The sequence below is a fragment of the Dicentrarchus labrax genome, unplaced genomic scaffold, assembly GCF_905237075.1.
Source record: "Dicentrarchus labrax unplaced genomic scaffold, dlabrax2021, whole genome shotgun sequence".
Lineage (NCBI taxonomy): Eukaryota > Metazoa > Chordata > Actinopteri > Moronidae > Dicentrarchus > Dicentrarchus labrax.
In genome coordinates this window covers 4,988,174-5,007,799 of record NW_026136702.1, presented here as the reverse complement: position 1 = coordinate 5,007,799, position 19,626 = coordinate 4,988,174, and the positions used below count along the sequence as shown (strand labels likewise).

At 43.5% G+C, this 19,626-nt stretch overlaps 1 protein-coding gene across 1 annotated transcript in view; it reads left to right on the top strand.

Moving 5' to 3' along the window:
* Positions 1 to 19,626, top strand: part of ptk7b (protein tyrosine kinase 7b) — a 72,198-nt gene that overhangs the window by 49,550 nt on the left and 3,022 nt on the right. Inside the window, exons 3-17 of the mRNA XM_051428104.1 lie at positions 5,601 to 5,703; positions 5,948 to 6,132; positions 8,132 to 8,279; positions 10,285 to 10,415; positions 12,161 to 12,427; positions 13,212 to 13,348; positions 13,515 to 13,650; positions 14,265 to 14,384; positions 14,725 to 14,874; positions 15,220 to 15,367; positions 16,840 to 16,967; positions 17,721 to 17,921; positions 18,640 to 18,801; positions 18,933 to 19,165; positions 19,273 to 19,353. Of these exons, the coding sequence (XP_051284064.1) occupies positions 5,601 to 5,703; positions 5,948 to 6,132; positions 8,132 to 8,279; positions 10,285 to 10,415; positions 12,161 to 12,427; positions 13,212 to 13,348; positions 13,515 to 13,650; positions 14,265 to 14,384; positions 14,725 to 14,874; positions 15,220 to 15,367; positions 16,840 to 16,967; positions 17,721 to 17,921; positions 18,640 to 18,801; positions 18,933 to 19,165; positions 19,273 to 19,353 (2,330 nt within the window). The remainder of the gene's footprint in view (positions 1 to 5,600; positions 5,704 to 5,947; positions 6,133 to 8,131; positions 8,280 to 10,284; positions 10,416 to 12,160; positions 12,428 to 13,211; positions 13,349 to 13,514; positions 13,651 to 14,264; positions 14,385 to 14,724; positions 14,875 to 15,219; positions 15,368 to 16,839; positions 16,968 to 17,720; positions 17,922 to 18,639; positions 18,802 to 18,932; positions 19,166 to 19,272; positions 19,354 to 19,626) is intronic.

Below are 19,626 nucleotides of genomic sequence, written 5' to 3'. Positions count from 1 at the left end.
GTGTGTCAATACAGCTCAACTGACATACTCCCACAGATTAAAAAAAAACAAAAAAAGAAAAACTAGTTAGACATGAAGCACCAGTTCTTAAGAGCTGCCAGGTCATTAATATTCCCACGCATTGGAAAAGAGAGGCATATTTGTATTGGAAGGAAGGTAGTGTAATAATTCTTTAAAAAATAATGTTTTTTCATGCTGAACTTAATAAATCATGGAAATGTATATGGGCCCTTATTTACATAAGAGTGGGTAATACATTGATTATTGATTTTCATGGGAATTTTTTATCCATTTTTGAAAAGCTTGGTAAATGGCATAACTATATAATTGTTTATAGGCTATAGGAACAATTTTTTTATATTATGGAGGCAACAAGAGTCAAAATGTAGAGGTGTAAATATAAGATGAGGTGCAACCTTTTTAGTGTCTGGCTCACAAATTCACTGTTAGTTTACTGTCTTACTGCTGTCGATGGCATCATTTCTCAACAGTCAGCTGTTTTCAGAAAAAAGCTGTGATAAACATAGTGTACTCTACCTCTACCAGCCCTACACCAAAGAACAGATGGGCAAAGTTGGCAACTTGCAGGTCTTAGTGGAGACCAAGTGAAGACCAATGTTGCTCCATATCTGCTTGATGTGTAAATAAACAACTGTTTGCCAACAGCTTTGGCATACTCACTTTATACAGGTAATACATTACTGTCTCTGCACAAAAAAAATCAGTCAACGCAGATTTGTGTAAATAAATCTTTAATAAAGATGAAAAGAAATGTCCCCTCTGAAACTCCTCATAAGCTGACTATTGTTTCCAACATGATTGCTGCAAATGCACATGATATTTCCTTTTTTGCGCTTGGTAATGAGCATACATGTTTGCATGCATGGTCTCTCCATTTGCCTCTGAGGGGGCTGATGGGGCACCATATCAAGTAGCCTTCCAAATTAAAAACTGGCTGCTTGAAGAGGCTTTTAGCAAAACCGCTACGAGGGCATAGGTAGGACGCTGGGTACACTGACAGCACATTTCTCCCTTTTCAGATATGTGACGGTGCTGCAGACATGCAGTACATAGAGCAGATACGAGCAGCAGATACATTGCTGAGAAGCAGATAATAATGGATGTAGTGTTGTCAGTGCACCGCACATTAACATTGTGTTGGAAAATGTAATTGTACTTTTGTATCGGTTTAAAAGAATACAGATAAGAATTTGCTTTGCTAAAGGAGAAACAAGATAACGTATAGCACAGCACATACTTTTCTGAATCAAACACACAAGTGAAGTAGCGTACAGCAATAAATCCTCAATCACTTTTGTATGCTACATCTACTTCTGTGCATCAACACATTTGTCTCTTTGTCATAATGTACGGGTTAGCTGTCCATCTCTAGATCACTTTAGGTGGATCAGACCATGTTATGACAGATGTTCTCATATTTCCCCAACATAAATTTAACGGGCGATAAAGCCGCACACAGCTTTAAAGTAAAGACGCCCTCCGGCATTAATCCTGCATGTGCGTTCGCTCATGTGTATGCTAGTTTGCGTGCGTAGTAGTAAATGTGGGTTGTAAGGGGGGTTGTGGGGGGTGGTGGCGGCGTTATTCCATATGTACTGTACATGGACTGTACAAGAGTAGATTCTCCCTCCCCCTCCTCGCGCCCTCTGCAGAGAGAGAGTTAATTTATCTTGCTCTCAATGGTGGGTGGGCAAATCCTGCCAGTTGAGAGTTATTCAGAGTAATTATCCCCCCTTCTGTTTTCACTAATAGAGGTTTTAGCCCCCCTTCATTCTTTTGTCCCACCCCGGTCACTGGGTCTCCATGGAGAGACCGCGTCCAGCAGTGGCGTCAGGCTCAGGCATCACTATTGTCAGCGTGTTTGTTGGTCCTGGAGGCAACGCTTCGCTTGACTGTCGGTAACAAGATGAAGACTGACAGCGTTTTGGAAATCAGTGACATAGCTAGCAGGAAGAAGGGAAACGTACAGTAGAAAGAGGCAAGGAGGCGCATTTTACTCCCTGTTGAATCTTTCAATTCATAGAGCCACAACACACACGCGCCATCTTGGTTTAATCACACAGCATGCGTCCATAACCTACATTAGTTCAGCAGATGCATTTTAGAGCGTTCAGCACAGCTCTGCTCTTTCACACCCTGTCACAATTCCTACCACTAGCGTGTTTTTTTTCTTGTCTTTTGTGAGCTGACAAAATGCAGCTCCTCATGCTTAATGACCCAGGCTCCATCCGTCAGCTTCTCCCCTGCAGAGTGACTTTCCTCCAGTGTCAGTGTCTTTTTCCCCCCCTCCTTTTTCCTCCTCTTTCTGCCTTGTCACAGCAGCAGCTTCTCTCTGAGTTGCCGTAGTTTGCAGCCTGGCCTATTGACTTCTGTCAGCCACAGCTGATAAAATCTGACACCTCGTCACGCTTTGTCACACGACTTGCTGGGGCAAAGTCTACAAAATCTGCCACATGTTTTAGTTATTTCCATACCCATATGGTGCTGTCTGTCAAATCCTATCCCCAGCATTGCCCTGGATAACACAATCCACCCTGCGTGTCTGTTTCAGAAACCCTTCTCCATGGCAACAAATCAGCTCATTGAGTGAAACAGACTAACACACGCACATACAGCTGCCTTTTGGCACAGTGAGGGAAGAATGGTCCAAGCATCTGTCCTGACAATATCCTCACAATTCATCTGTTATCATCCCTGTGTTGATAGAGCTTCCTGTTCTGCCTCCAACATAATAATTATACACCCCTAATTATGGCGTTAGCTGCCAGGCCTGCTCCAACACTTAGTCATGCATTCTGAGAGGGATTACGGGGAAGTATTTGCCACTAATAGGTTATGAAAGAGCGCCTTCTGTTTGTCCATTGGACAGCTGGAGAAATCTGAACCGTGAATGGATTTTTGTGCGGCCTAAAAGGTTAGAATGTGTCACTGTCAGAAAATCCAGGTCAAATTGGAAATGAAATGATACCAATAATTGGTTTTTAACCTGCTGCAGAACCAAATAGGTCTGGACTGGTAGAAACTTTAGACAGTCACAAGATAGTGTGTGTGGATAAGTGCTCATTGTTCCAATAATTATAAGGTTACAGAGGTCAAGCAGTGTATTCCTGTACTGTGTCCTATAGTATATAGGTCTTTTGTTTGTCTATTCAGCCCTGATGTGTCTTACTGCGCACACTACCTACCCAGTTTTTTTCCTCTTATTACAGACTCATGCTGCTGGAATGTAAAATATTTCTTACAAATGTAAAAAGGTGTCAGAGGGTTTTTCCCAGTAAAGACATACCAGACAGAGAGGTTAGAATCTGTCGACTGAATCACTATTTTTTTGTAGACAGCATAAAAACACACAGACGTAGGACAGAATGTGACTTTAAAATCCAGCTGTGTCAGTTTGACACCCACCTGTTACTCCGGGCAAGTTAAAACAAATACTTTTGTTTTCATTTACGAATGTCAGTCATGTTGCAGGTGATACTTGTTGTTCCATCAAACTTTTTCTTTCTGACTCTCTCCTCCTCCTCAGTGACTCACTGTTTCCCCTTCTGGTTTCGTCGCCCCCCTTAGGTTTCCAGTGCACTAATAACAGGTCTGTCTGGAGTGTCTGGCCCCAGGTCTCCATTGCTAAGATGGCCTTCATCGCTTCCTCCTCACTAAGCTACCAGAGTTATTGACTGGAACAGCCTTGACTGAGACACCCAACCAATTAGCGTCCTCTGCAGAACTGTCAGACAGTACATTTACACGCATGCATTCCTGCTTTGGGCCACAGCATCATCAGCTGCGTTTCACACCTCACTACCACATACAGATACAAACACGTCTCTAACTGACACATAAACACACACAGACACACACACATTTGTTCCACACACACTCACAGTTGTTGGGGCATCTGTGTTGAGAGGAAGCTAATGAGCAGATCATGTCACAGATGGGGATATGAGCAAGAGGGATGGAGGCCCTGTTACTCTGGAGACGGGTCTCCCATGATCCCCCGAGGTGCAGAGCACTGCCAGTTTTCTGCGTAATTCATTGTGACTGGTCTTCCTCTAGCGCCCCCTCTGACCTCACAGTGGTGCTGTGTCTCCCCCACCCGCCTCTCCGCCACTCTCAGGTGGAGACTCATACCATGCATATTTCATAGATGATCCAAACAGCAGCAGAGATGCAGCCGCAGTATTTAGCCACAGGCCATATAAATGGAGCTCACTATGGTGAAATGTCTTACACTAATACACACATAACATACACACTCCTCATGGACTCATGCATTAACCAGGGAAGCCTAAACAAACTCTGCTCTCTCAGTGAAAGGATGTATGCACCCAGTAACCACACTAGGTGTACAGTTACTGCATGTCATAGAACCGCTGCTTACACATCATCACATAAATACCAATTAGCCCTGGTTCTCACTCAGTGTCAACATCAAGTATTTGTGTAGTCAACACACACAACAAGAGAAGGGGAATTCCAGCAAGGTGTGCTAAGGCTGTATTACAGCCAAATCTAAGGTGTCTCTCACCAGAAGAGACAGCTTTGGTTTCTCTAAATAACTGTGAAACACTAACTTATTCATCCAGCAGACTTCAGCGTGCATCTAGCCCAGCAACAGGCAATGATTATGTCAACAGAAGTGTCTCCATCAGATCAAATATGGCATTTTTACAGTTGAATTTCTGACCAAAGAGGCTTGCAGAAGCTTCCACGGCCCTTTTTTACCGCAAGAGGGATGACATGCCTCATGAGATATACTGTATCTGCTAGTCTGTCTTGACATTTGAAAGAATCATGCACTGGGAGTGTATCATATGTTACCCTTCTTTTAGGAGAATGTAGGAATGATTTGCGACTGTGATGATTTCTTGACATACTGTATGTAGTTGATTTATATATCTCAGTGCACTGGGTCAAACCCTTAATAGTAAAACCGCTCTGTTCTCCTCATTTCCCACTGCACCATGATGCGTTCAGGGGACGACCGTGGATCAATTTCCCGCCATCTGTTTTTTTCATTTGTTCTGTTGCTCATCTGTCACTCTCATACCATTGATCAGGTTTCATGTTACGCGTGTGTGATTCCTCTCATCACTTTGTTGTGGCATTTGCTCCTCCCATGGTGCTGTAATGTAAACACACCTGATCAGGTTGGAAGTCAAAAAATGTTCACTGTTGCCTTATTGCTCTTTTTTTCCCCCATTTTGCCTGTTTTATAGGCTGCTCTGACAGCACAGTAGCCATTTTAACAGAGTAAGTCAATGAGCTGTCCATTAAATGTCCATAAAAAGCGCTGTAAAGGCCGAGCTTGCTCTTGTGAGTGCAGGACAGTGTAAGCGGACCCAGTGATGTGGTAGCTCTCTGCTCTGCCGCTGTTCCCGAGTCATAGTGCTGTCACAGCGATGTGCCCCACTCTGCCCTCATCCCTGTTGGACCCATTAGCATTGTCATGCGTCCCGCGAGGACAGACGACAGGACGACCACTTAACTCAATTTTTCCTCCTGTCCTTCTCCTGGCTTATTGCTCCTGTGCTTGCTCCCTCCTCCTTACATTATCCTCTGTTTTTCTTCTTCTACAGGGTTAGAAAGTGGTGGGGTGACATTGAAGGAGCCAGCCTCAGAAGGGGAGATTGAGAGCTCTGCGCCCGTGACGTTGCGCTGTCACATCGATGGACACCCACGGTGAGTCTCCTCCCCCAGTCACCTCAAGTTCAGAGCTCACAGGGTTAAGGGATCGTGTTGAGGACTGTACCGAAAAACTCTTCTCCTGTCCTTGTTGGCCTCTCTCATGCCCTTGTGTTCTTCTTTTCCTATTCTTCACCTTTTGTATCTCTTCTCTTTTGGCTCCATCAATCACCCGGCTCTTCCTCAATTGTTGCCTTCTCTTCTCATGCCTATCCTCTCTAATTCCTCCTCTCCCTCTCAGGCCGACGTGCCAGTGGTTCAAGGACGGGGTTAAGCTGACAGAGAAGAGCCATCAGATCAACAACAAGGAGAGGACGCTCACCTTTAAGAGTGCTAGCCCGGACGACAACGGCCTGTACTACTGCTGTGCCAAGAATGCAGCCGGGCACGTCTGCAGCAACAGCAACTTCACTCTCAACATAATAGGTGTGTGTGTGAGTGTGTGTGGCCTTTTGTAACATTCTCTTCATCCACTGTGACATATAAATTATCTGTGGTTTCACAGTTTTGGCCACCCTTGGCATGACTTAACTTATTAAGCTGAATTAACCCCACAGCATTGCATGTAAAGCTACAACTAATTGATTGATGTACCAATTTTCTTCTTTTTTTTATTATTACAATTAACACAATTCAAAAAGCCCAAGAGAACATCTTCACATTGCTCGTTTTGTCCAACCAACAGTCCAAAACTCAACTATATGCATTTTTGCAATGATATAAATCAGCAGATCCCCACATTAGAGAAGCTGAAACCAGTGTTTTGTTTTTGGCATTTTTACTTGAAAATGACTCAAACAAGAAGCAATTTGCTCATTACCTTTCCACCAATTAACTCATTGATTAATCAACCAATCCTTTTCAGCTCCAGTTTGCGTGTAATTAATAATCAGATATGTTCAGCTCTCCGCGAATTTTTCCACACCTGCCGGGACGTGTGGTGAAGAAGAGGGAGGAGGGGGCACGTAGACCATTAGTGGTGAGACAGCGCGCGGAGAGGCAGTGATGGCGTTCCTAATGCGATTACCTGAGAGTGTGTTAGCACCGTCCTCCTCCGCCACCCACGCAGACCGAAACAAACATCATAAACATCTACAGAGCGAACAATAATATCAGCCCCCTCAGCAGCACTGTTGTTCTGTTGATCTGACTGCTTTATTGTAGCTTTCGCAGACAGTCTGCTGCACTGTGTTGTTGTATAGGGAGATTATTTGTATTTCTGCAGGCTGGTAACATGACATTTGTTATTTACTATGTAAGTGTGAGCCCCTCCTGTGTATTATCTACACCACAGTGCTCGTACTGTACATACAGCAGTAGCACATCTGTGCAAGAAACCTGATGCCCCGTTCCACTCTAATTAGCCACCTGCAACACACACACACAGACACGCTAGGTTAGCACCTGGTTGAAGGAAGAATGGATAATTGCCGAGTTTCCAGTTACCATGTTGCCACCCTCGGCTCTTCTATAGGGCTTCACCTTTAGGAAAGGCTGACAGATTTAGACAGCTTTTCAATGCACGGTCACGGCTCTTTAAGACAAGGCCTTCCCACCGACTTCCTGGGTGGGCCAGGTGTGCCCTTCTTTTTCTTCACACCAACCAGTAGCCATATCCTGATACCGCCACTGGCACTATACCTCCTTTAGCTGTTCATAATTGAAATACTCACACATTTAAACCTGGATTAAGGGTATTTCATGTTCCCATTTATTTATTAAGCTCAACACCCTTCAGCTTTTGTATTTAGAGTATAACAATGTCCTTAAATCTGTGGGGTAATTACTCCTCCTCTAGGTTGTACTGTACTAAATCTCTGGTTTTAGCAAGCCAGATCAGCCTTGTCCAGGGTTAGCCAATGGAAATGTTTAGAGGGCATCTGGCAGGGTAAATGGGGTCAAAAGAATGTGAATAGAGGTAAAATATTATGCAGTTTATGGATTATTTCAAATTGACTGTAAAAATCCTTCAACTTCCATTGTTACAATGGACAAAATGTCCAGTCTTATTCATTATTTATCCTGTAAATTATATATCAGTTTGATCATTCAGGTACAGATTTCCCTTCCTTCCATAGTAGTTGACCCCACTTGAGTCCTTCTTACCCTAGTTTCTTGGAATAGCGTGACTTTAGATCATCACAGAGAATTTGATTCTAGGATGGGAAAAAAAGGAGGAGATGATGGTCCAGATAAGCTGCAGGGTTTGTTCACTGACCTCATTAAGTCTCCCTGAGGCCCCCTGAGGTGTTGACACACACTGCCACCTGAAGGCCACTTGCTCAAGAGCCTCACGTTGCTGTTGGCAGCTTTTAATAAAGCTTGGAGTAGATTGGTGCGATGCACGAGCATCCACGCAGATGGAACTTGATGGTCTGATGCTTGCAGATGTAATCATGCAGATGTTTGTCTACTTTTCCAACAGATAAGAGTTTTCCACGGCCGGTGGTCACTCCTCAGGACCAGGTGGTGTTGAAGAACGAGGAGGCGGCACTCCATTGCCAGTTTACCGCCGTGCCGGACCCCACGTTGGAGTGGTACCACGAAAACGAGCTGCTGGCAAACAAGTCTCGGTATATTTAAAGCTCAATCCTCCCCTCTGCATCGCTCTTTTTCCTTCTCATCATACATCTCATACTCCCCTCTCCCTCCCACTCCCTCCACATTCTGCCCCCACTTCATTCCCTCTCCTCTCTTACCATTATATAAGCTCCAGCTTCGGGGGTTCCTTTGAACCCAATGAGGTGGAACCTTTGCATCGTGCTCTCAACTCTCTGTGTGCTGTTATAACTCAGTCTTAAGATGGATTGCACATTACAGGAATATTATTACTGGAACACAGTCCAGTAAAGTTTCTCTGCAGTCTACTATACATCACTTAAACACAGCCTTTCTCTCCAGCCTATCACCAAAGACTTTACAGCTCTCCAGTGTCCACCCAAGGAGCGAAAAACCCCCTAAAGCTACAATCAGCTTACCAGCATGTCCCCTACAAACACATAAGCACAAGATAATAACCAATTTCTATACCAAGAGTCAAGGGATACCCTCAGGGTTCGTAGCACCTCATGCTTCTACATAGGCACACTCCGTAGGCAGCCTGTTCCACATGGAGAGCGAGAGCCGGGTTTTCGATTTTAAAGTGATTATTGTGTTCAGTGAGTGAACGAGGGTGATGAAGTATTCCAATATCAACAGTTAGTCACTTGTGTAATGAGCTTGTCAGAGGCTGGTTTGGTCACCAATGCAGTGATGACTCAGCACCAGGATATTAGAGGGGTAGGTAATAAGCGTGAATATAAAAACACAGACACACAGACAGACTGTATTCTATGGCAGCCTGGTGGTTTGTGTGCTTGTGTTTATTGATCTGGGCTGATATAATGCCAGAGGAATGTTTCATCATCTGTTTTCTACCTGCACTGTTTAGACAACCCCCTCCCCCTAGATGTGTGAATGTTTGATGTAGATTGTTTTTCATAAGTGTGAAAAAATATACCAGCGGCTGTTTTTGCAGACAGAGAAAATTCTCCCCCTTGGGTCAATCCAGCTCTGGAGGCAAACACGTGAAACCACACCAATTCTTCCTGTGTAGGATCCCATGTAGCTATAAAGATGATTGCCTTTAAAAAAGCCTGCCTTTGTTCATTTTGTTTTGTGGTTATTTTAGAGTTAGTTTCCTCAGTGTGAAGTAATGTTCCACAGACTTGTTCTCCATCTCTCGGGTGGAAACATGCACAAGCTCCCAAAGCTCATTTCCCTCCCGCTATTGAACAGAGAAGAAGAGGAGAGATGACACAGAAATATCACCCCTCCGGAGGGAATCCAGCGCACAACCAGATATGAATGCTGCTTTTGGAAAACTCTCCTCAGGAATTCCACAACATCCTAAATGCATCCAGCAGTGCCTTTACTTACTTATTCCTCTCTGTTTTAGATATTAACTTTTCCCAGGATCTTTATAACGACTTTGTGAGTCTCGATAAGCTGTTGAGTTGTCCGGTCTGTGGAGCTGATTTTCGGTGCTTTGTGGGATGTGCAGCTCCTTATCTGTCATCCCTGAAGCTGGCTTAAGGTCAGCCTTTAATTACTTCTCATCCCGTCCGTCACTGGCACTGATACTCCCTTCAGCCTGCCAGAACCCGGGGGCCAGCCATCAGGAAAGCACAAGACTTTTTAAAATTAACTGACTATGTAGGTCACTTTTCTTTGTGTTCTTTGTGGACACATTCGCAGCATTTATTTGAACCTATTTGGAGCAGCAGATGGCTTGGGTTTAGCGAATCAGGGCAATTCAGATAGAGTAAGGTAACATGCCAAGCACAAAAAACAAAGCCTATGTTGAGATAGCCCTAGTTTTCTGGCACGCATTCTGCTGTCCTGTGTTGCAGATCATCACTCTCTGGTGCTCCTGGCAGGCCAAAACAAGTGCTACGAATTATTTTCAGATGCGATCTGAGACAGATCTGATATTGCACTTGAAAGAACATGTGCTGATGCTTTCATGTTGGTCAATGATGGTGAGACGATGTGAACAGGCAGAGCTGGAAGCCTAAATTGTCTGTTTCTCCTCCACAGTCTGCTGCTGTTCCCCAACGGCACACTGCTGATCACCCAGGTCAAGCTCAGGAACACGGGGACCTACAAGTGTGTAGGCCGTGGCCTCAGTGGGTCCCATGTTACACTGGAAGCCTCCCTCCTCATAGCAGGTACACACACACACAAATACACACATCCGAAGTTGTTGAACTGCTGAGGGATAAACACCTGTGTTTCTGTAATCTGAGAGTGTGAGGGGGCATTTGGGTTACATATTTATCTTGCCTTCCATCTCATTCTGCTCTCCCTTCTTCTTCGGGATCTTTCACTTAGAGCCAGATCTCTCCGATGATAATCACATTCCCTTATTGACATCCGTTCCAGCTGTATCCACTACACACACACACACACACACACACACACACACACACACACACACACACACACACACACACACACACACACACACTCACACACTGTGCTGGAGCATTTTCCTGCTTCCCCTCTATATTATTTCCTCCAACACTCCAGCTGTTTGCCAAGCTTGTATAGCTAAAGCTTTCTCCAGCTTTCTTTCAAGTGAAATAGCACCTGGCTGAACAAGCGGTTAACATTAGATAACATACCAGTATGACTCAAACTGGCTAATGAGCAGTGTAATTATGATGTTGTGAAACGTTAAATGTCAGTAGACCTGCCCCATGATTTTCATCCAACATCAGTAGAATGTACTTGTCAGAAATTACTACTTCCAACAGTGAAAACAAAACATGAACTATAACAATAACAATTTATGGTTGTACATAAAGATTAGGTTCTGATACACACAGGGAAAACAATATAATATACAAGTCCAGGCACATCAAAGTTTAATCACACATAGCAGCGCTCACTCTTTTCCTGTCGAACCATGACTCCAAAGAGAACTCCTTACAACTTTTTTTAATGGCTGCTTGAGCTTATAGCACGGACAAGCTGTAGTATCTTCTCATCTTACTAATCAGCCAGCATTTTGAAATGCAAGTGCATGCAAGTCAAATATTTTGAATGAGCTTAGGGCTGGAATTTCTATGCGTTTTAAGGTCCCAAGTACTTTATTCCTTCTCCATCAGCCCCCTTTTCCCCAAGGGTTTTGGATTAACAAGGTTCGACTGTATCTGCAGTTTTAACCCAGTGAACCGCAGCTCCATCTAAATACCTTAATTCACTTAATCTGATGGTAATCCCTGCAGGCATTATAGGGGATTGTGTCACAGTAGAATTCAGTATTTAGGGGACAAGTTTAAACAGTCACTCCATCGTAGCTCCACCTCCATTCATTTTACTGCCCTCCCCCTCCTCGCCCAGCTCCACTTCTCTTTCATCTGCCGAGAAATGCATGTTTTCTTCTGTTCTCATTAATTGATTTAGATCTTCGACTCATAGAAGGTCGCAGCCACTGACCAGCTTTCAGAGCGTTGTTGGCCAATAAAGTATTAATGACTTCCATTTGGGACACACACAGTATTAAACCACACAGTAGCGGGAGGTCTTGTGAGTTCTTGTACCGCAGATCACATTCCACTTTCTGTATAGGGGCTGCCAGTTTTGATATGACCCACCTCACACAGGCCCTAGTTAATTCCCATACAACCTATATACTCAGTTCGCCTACTGTGCACTTTGTTCTCTAATTACTGTGGCCTGTGCTACAAATCAGAGGACTTTTCCTAACAAGACAGGAAATCCGTTAACAGAACTGTGAGTTGGAATTAAGTGTGCTTGGGGCTGCTCATGAAATTCAAAATCAGTAATGCTTCAGTGGCTTTGAAGACAGATTGATAATTATCAGGGGCCTTGTGTAAATGGAAATCAATTTCATTCAGCTTTCAAATGGCTACTTCACGCTTCCCGCCCTCTTTCCTCTCCGCTACAGAGATAGAGGAAATGTCGCCTAAGATGTCGAAGGTTTTCACAGCGGACACCCTGCAGCGGGTACCCTGTCGTCCCCCGCGCGGCAAACCTGAGCCCGAGGTCTGGTGGGAGAGAGAAGGCCAGCGGGTGCCCACAGAGGGCAGAGTGTACCAGGATGGCCTGGATCTGGTCTTCAGTCCCACAGAGGAGGGAGATTCAGGCGCCTTCACCTGCGTGGCCCAGAACAAGGCAGGACGCAGGACGCAGGAGGTCACCTTCATCGTTGCCAGTGAGTCATACACAGACTTACAAAAAGTGTGCAGCTCCAGTGTAAACCAAAAAGAAATTGCCCTCAGACTTTTAAAACGTCTGGGGTTTGGAAGAAGTTGGCATTTAGGAGGCAGGGGGTATCTATTGAAAGATGCTATCACAGTGCATTATGGGATATGTAGTATCCAGGTTTTGTTTTTTTGTAACTCTCTTATGAGAGAAATCACTTAAAGCAGACATAAAAATATGATTAAATGAGTTAAAGAACGGCTAGTATTTAGTTTTCACTGTCTAAAAAGGCTCAAAACATAGGAGATATATACTGATGAATTATCATCTTATCATATGAATATGGTATAATATAGTAAAACGCCATAATTTATTTTGTTTTAGTTTTTTTTCCCCCATAACGTCCCAGTAGAAGAGTAGTGAAAATAAGAGTGTTTCCCCTTAAGAACATAAGCTGAAAGAGAACATAAGCAAGCCAGTAAGATCTAACATGCAGTATAGGTAACTGAAGTCCTCTTCATTTTATGCTAAGTCATGTTATTTAATGTCAAGAGCACGGTGGGAACACTCGAGCCATTTAGCAGATACACTGGCATTATAATAATGGCGTCTATCTTTAGACTGACCAATAGACCAAGCTCACTTTATATATATATTCATTCAAGGCAGTGCCATGTAGCTGAAGAGCTATTATATGTATATGGAAAAGGACAAGACACATGGAGTGTATGGTTAAGTGAACTGTACTGATACTATATGATACTATAATGCGTTATCTGTGTGTGTCTCCACAGCTGCCCCAGTGTGGGTGACGAGGCCTCAGGACAGCCAGTTGGAGGAAGGTAAACCAGGTTACCTTCACTGTCACGCTCAGGCCAACCCTGAACCTGAGGTCACCTGGCTCCGCAACAACATCAGGATCACACAGGAGGTCAGTTATCAGGTCAAACACAATAACACAGAAACAGTTGCTAGTGTCTTTTTCTGATCTGCATTCTGTCGACACCTAGCATATGAAAGCTCACCTAATATCTGCTTTATTTTTTTCTAGACATGAGAAAATATCACTTAAAAACTCTTCTTTTTTTTCCCCCTAGGACTCTCGTTTTAAGCTGTTCCGTAACGGCAGCCTCAGGATCAACAATGTGGAGGTGTACGACGGACAGATGTACGGCTGTGAAACCAAGACTGTAGGCGGCCGACTGTCTGGACAAGCTAGAGTTATTGTGCTCGGTAAGCTGCGAGGGAATCACTCTTTGATTAATATTAATATATACAGTAGATTATGCTACTCTTACTGAGGGTGTACTTGAAGTTATTCCCACATTGACTGAAAGATAATGTGAAACAAGTGAAATCCTATCTGGGGTATAATGGGTAACACAGCATTGAGAGAAAATATAAAACAAATGTGGTCATGCCTGTGGGCTTGCAAGTGTGAATGTGTGTGTTTCCTAAAATAAGACAAGCTTGTCTATGTTGTGTCTCTGGGCGTCCTCAGGACACCCACTGAGGTGTAAAATATGACTCATGCACGGCGCCTTTATTTCAGCGATGCTCTGCTGCTATAGGATTACTGTGATAGATGGCCTGACATGTCACTGTTTTGTCTGGCCAATCTGTTTATATGATCTCATCCTCTGATAGACCTCAGGTTTAACACTCAGATCTGTGTGCACCATGTGTGCATGCAGCCACATTTCCCTGAATGTGTCTGAACATGATTTGCGTCAGCTTTGTGTCATTTCATCTACAGTGTGAGTTGCACAAAAGAGGTTTTGACTTGTTGCCCCCCCTACTTGTTTACCACGTGTGTAATGTGTGTGGTGTTATGACTTGTGTTTCAGAGAAGCTGAAGTTTACCCCGACCCCCCAGCCTTCTCAGTGTCTGGAGCTGGATAATGAGATCATCATCCAGTGCTCCGCTAAAGGCAGAGAGCCCCCCACCATCCGCTGGACCAAAGCAGGTTTGCACGCTGCTGGCTTTATCTTAGCTCACAATAACTTAAATCGAATAAAGATGATTGTTTAACACTTTCTTAAGGAAATATCTCATCCAGAATGCCAGCAGTACCCTTCATTCCTTTCATGCTAATGATGACAAATGCTGTTTCCACAAGAATATGTAGAAACACGCACAGACTGTGCATCAACAGAGTGTGAGGAAGATTCATCATCATGGATCATTTCCCCACTTCCTCCACGTTTGCGATGATGGAGTAGATTTAACTGCTTGAATTCCACAGGCAGCCCCACACTCAGCACTCCTAACCAACCCCCTGTGTGTGTCTCTGTCTCCCCCTGCAGACGGAGGAGAGCTGCCACCTCGCGTAGAGCAGAGGAACGGCCAGCTCCACTTCACCAAAGTCACCCGCAGCGACGCCGGCAACTACACGTGCATCGCCTCCAACAGCCTCCAGGGGGAGATTAGAGCCCTGGTGACCCTCACTGTGGCCGGTAAACTGCTCACTCATCATCCTGGGACTAGGGAATTAGAAGAGAGAAAGGGTCAAGCCACCATATTAGTCATCAGCCCCACATTGACAGTACTTGTGGTCTCAGTGCATCTGAGGGTGGTTTTATGAAGAGACAGTCATTGATCATTCTCATCAAGTGGCAAATACAGCAGCATTTATAGTGTGCTTAGTGGCCTTTTTATAGCTCAGTAATGAATTGCATTTCGGGTTGTGGAGTGTAACTAACTGTTAACCACAGTCACCACAGTCTGTAAAGGAAATGTTATGACCCAGTTGTGGTGTAAGTGTTGTAATAATGAGCGAATGTGTGTTTGTGCACGTATAGTGTACATTCGCTTTAAGGTGGAGCCAGAGAATACAACGGTGTACCAGGGTCACACAGCCATCCTGCACTGTCAGGCCACCGGTGACCCCGAGCCCCACATCCACTGGATGGTCAAAGACAAGACCCTGGACATCAGTAAGAACAGAAGGTAAATGAGACTCTTCTTTCTTTTTAATCTGCCTTTGAGACAGCTCAACCATCGTGGATTAGGAAAACAGTTTGTGATTACAGGTTCCAAACAGGATGGATTGCAGTTTAATTTATTGTGCGTTCATTATAGATGTAGCTGGTGCTAATATAGTATTACACAATGGGCACGCAATGGGCCTCAAGCAAGAACATCTCGTACAAACAGATTGGTTCTTAAATGGCACGAAAGAGTGATAAGTATAGGTCAGGAACTGATGTCTGCCTCTGTCCACAGGGAGGAAAAGTTTGAATTGGAATGAATTTGTAGTTTTAAATATGTTACCAAAATTAACTAAAATAAAAACAAATAACTAAAATAAACGTAATAATCCATAATGTCCACCATATCATCATCGTGGTTTGCCAATTTACTGAGAGGTTTTTGTTGGTTTTGTGTTTTTTATATTTATTGGAATATTTTGGCATGGCAACTTTTACATGTCAGTAGTTTTACCATTCCTTCAGCTGCTTTATGCAGGTCGCTGTCCAGGTGAACATCCTCCATTAAAACACTTTAGAGATGCACATCACCTACATGTACAGTATGTCTCAGTGCGCCGCTCCGTTAATGACACATTGTTAACAGATTCACTATTAATAATCATTAATTGTGCTTTAATGTTCGTACTGATACAGCGACACTGCTAAATTTGTCCTATGATCTCCACCTGGCTCCAAAGTGTGAAGTTCTTCTCTTTACACTTGAGTAGGAATTTTGTGAATGAAACTGTGGAACAGGTAGCCTTACATAGCAGTGTTCGGGGGGGTTGATTGTGCTAATGATCAAACCTCACACACAGCCGGCTGCTAATGAACAGGAGGCTTTCATCAGGATGAAACGAGCAATTTATGAGGAACAGTCTAACGAGCAAACGTCACAGAATAAAAGTCAGAAAAATTATGGAAGAACATTTTTGTTTTGTTATCCTAAATCTCTTTAATTAATAAATTAAATAATTAATAATTTCTCTCTCCCTGAGTCCCACTGTGTATATGTAATGGACTTTAAATCTTTTTTTGTACATTAGTATATTCATACTATATGTTAACAGAGTGATCTGAATCAGTCGGAAATTATTTATTCGATTTTCAACGTCTAACATTGTGCAAGTGTCATCATTGACAGAAATTGCATATATATATATATATATATATATATAACGTTATATATACACCTCCTTTGGCATTCAGTTGAACCTCCATCAAAAATTATGTTTATTTTTGGTAGCTTTTATAGTCACCATAACACCCAACAGATAAAAATAAAACAAATGTTACTTCCTGCTACAATAATGTGTCAGTATGTTACAGTCTCACATGCCAGCTTGGGAAAATGTATTACAGCCGATCGACATGTCTGTCCTCCTCCTCCTTCCCTGCTGTGAATTCAGGACCTCCGCCTTCATCTGCCCTGTCCCCTCTTTCTTCCAGGTTCCAGAAGCTGCCCAATGGCTCCTTGGTGATTACAGATGTCACTACAGACGACACTGGCAGATACACATGCGTGGCCGGAAACAGCTGCAGCATTAAAGACCGTGTGGCTCAGCTGTATGTAGTGGGTGAGTTTAATACACAGGCACAGGCAAACATATTTACACAGGCTTCCTTTATCTGGAACAAAGGTGCACAGATGGGGCGTACGCCAAGATCACAAGTAAAGGATGAAGGCATTCATTAAACCTTCACCCTCTGCCTGTCATCCAACTCGACAGGTTAATAACCACAGCCACATCTCTGACGCCACAGCTGTCACTGAGGCGATGGGATTGGGCAGACCGTTAGATCTAATAACGCTTCACACTCTGTGGCTCCTTGTGTGTCGACTGAGGCTGAAAATTACAGTCACACACTTGCACTAGTGTCCCATATCAACTCATTTTCTTCCAAAGTAGCAGGATGGTATTCCGGATTAGTTCAAAGCAGGATACAATTAAATTTAGATGTTTGTCGTAGCTTGTCAGTGCCAGCGTGACAGCACTGTCTAACAGTGTGAGAATAACTCGTTGAATGAAGTGATTGTATGATTTTAACATACATATAATAAATCTATAAAACAGATAAGGGATTGCTATTTGCTTTTGTTTTGCTTTACAGTTGTTACGCTGGTTTAACTTTGGAAATCGCATTTAATTCAAAGTGAACTGCATATTTACATCTTGTATTTGCATTTTTACTCTAAGTGTGCCTACCCTTTATGCTAAAACTGATCCATGTGATGTTGATTAAAGACTTGGATGTGGTAACATCCAACCGACATGGTACACATCCTGTACTTTTTCAGAGCATTTTAGTTAACTAACTTTGCCCAACAGACAAACCAGTGCACTCTATCGATGAAGATGGGGACAGGGCTCCTTACAAGATGATCCAAACCATCGGTCTGTCAGTGGGAGCAGCTGTGGCGTACATCATTGTAGTGCTGGGACTCATGTTCTACTGCAAAAAGAGACGCAACGCAAAAAGACTGCAGAAAGGCCAGGACGGAGAGGAGCCTGAGATGGAGTGTCTCAATGGTATGATGGAGAAGAAATGTTTCTGAATTTGTGGTGAAACTGTTGTAAAATCCTGTGGTTATGTGAGTGGTTGATATTCCTCCAACTTTATGGTCCTCAAAGTGTTGTTGAGAAGTTTAGCATATTTGCTGCCATCTTGTGTTTATCCTGGGTATTGCATTTAACATGTGATACGCCAAGGATTCATATCAAATTTGATGAGCTGTATCCCAGTTCCATTGCACACACACTAAGTGTGAGTGGGAAGATTTGGGGGCGATTTTTGAGTGTGTTGACGTACAAAAGCTGCTCTCAGCTGGGAAAAAATCTAAACTAATTGTGGATGATAGTGAAACAGTTCTTGGGACACCTCAGAACACAAGAAATTACTTTTTCTTTATGAAGTTTAATTTGTAGTGACATTCAAGTTTCGGTTAGAATTACGTTCGACAAAAACAATATAATATAAAGATTAAGATATGGAACATGCTGTACACAGTGGAATCGGGACAGAGCACTAGTGGGATATGTGCTGACACCCTGCTGAAGTCTTTCTTCTCATACAGCATCCAACATTACACCGTGTAACTTCTAATGAGCGCTAATCAGAGCAAGAACTGTTGGTTTTGTTGAATAGATTTTACTCTATTTGGATACACATCACGTTTACAGTGAATACCCATTGAGATTTGCACTATGTCTGCGACTTTTGACCCTGTGGGATGTCTGTTGGGTGTAGGAGGAGCCGTTCAACAAAATGGCCACACCACCACTGAGATCCAGGAAGAGGTGGCACTCACCAACATGGGTACCGTGGCAACAACCGAGAAACGCCACAGCCACGTCAACAATGACAAGCTCCACTTCGCTCGAGCAAACCTGCAAACCATCACTACTTTAGGTAGAATGATTAATTCATATTAATTCTCTTTTGTATGTCTTGCTGATAGTGAATGACCTTGTGCTTCACCTCATAAAGCAATGTGCGGTGTCTGCTCTGACATGTGCTGTCTGTTCCGTGTGAATGTTCAGGTAAAGGGGAGTTCGGTGAGGTGCTGCTATGCAAAGCTAAGGGTATCGAGGAGAGCGAGGAGGAGACGGTGGTGTTGGTGAAGAGCCTGCAGACCCGAGATGAGCAGCTCCAGCTCGACTTCCGCCGCGAAGCTGAAATGTTCGCCAAGCTCAGCCACCCCAACGTCGTCCGCCTGTTGGGCCTGTGTAGGGAGGCAGAGCCGCACTACATGATCCTGGAGTACTATGACCTGGTAATGACACAGAAACAAAAGCACATGCACAAACACATGAGGATGGAAGAAGTATATTTGTTTTTACCTGGTATATAATACTCTCTTTTTTGCTTTTATCTTACCAGGGGGACCTGAAGCAGTTCCTGAGAATTTCCAAAAGCAAAGATGACAAGGTCAAATCTCAGCCTATCAGCACCAAGACCAAAGTAAGTGTTGAATGTTTTACCCTGAGTGTCAGCTCACAGCATCCTGCACACCATCTACCATGCAAATAATAAAGACCGAAATGTATGTCAGCTAAAGCATATAGAGCAAGTTATGCTCTTCCCATTAAACCCAATACAGTGTTTACTTAAAGCAATATTTAGACATTTTGGAAACACACTTATTAGTGTTAGTGTAGCTTAGCAAAAAAGACAAAACATGGGAGACCGCTAGCCTGGCTCTCTCCAAAGGTAAAAAAAATTTAACTACCTTTA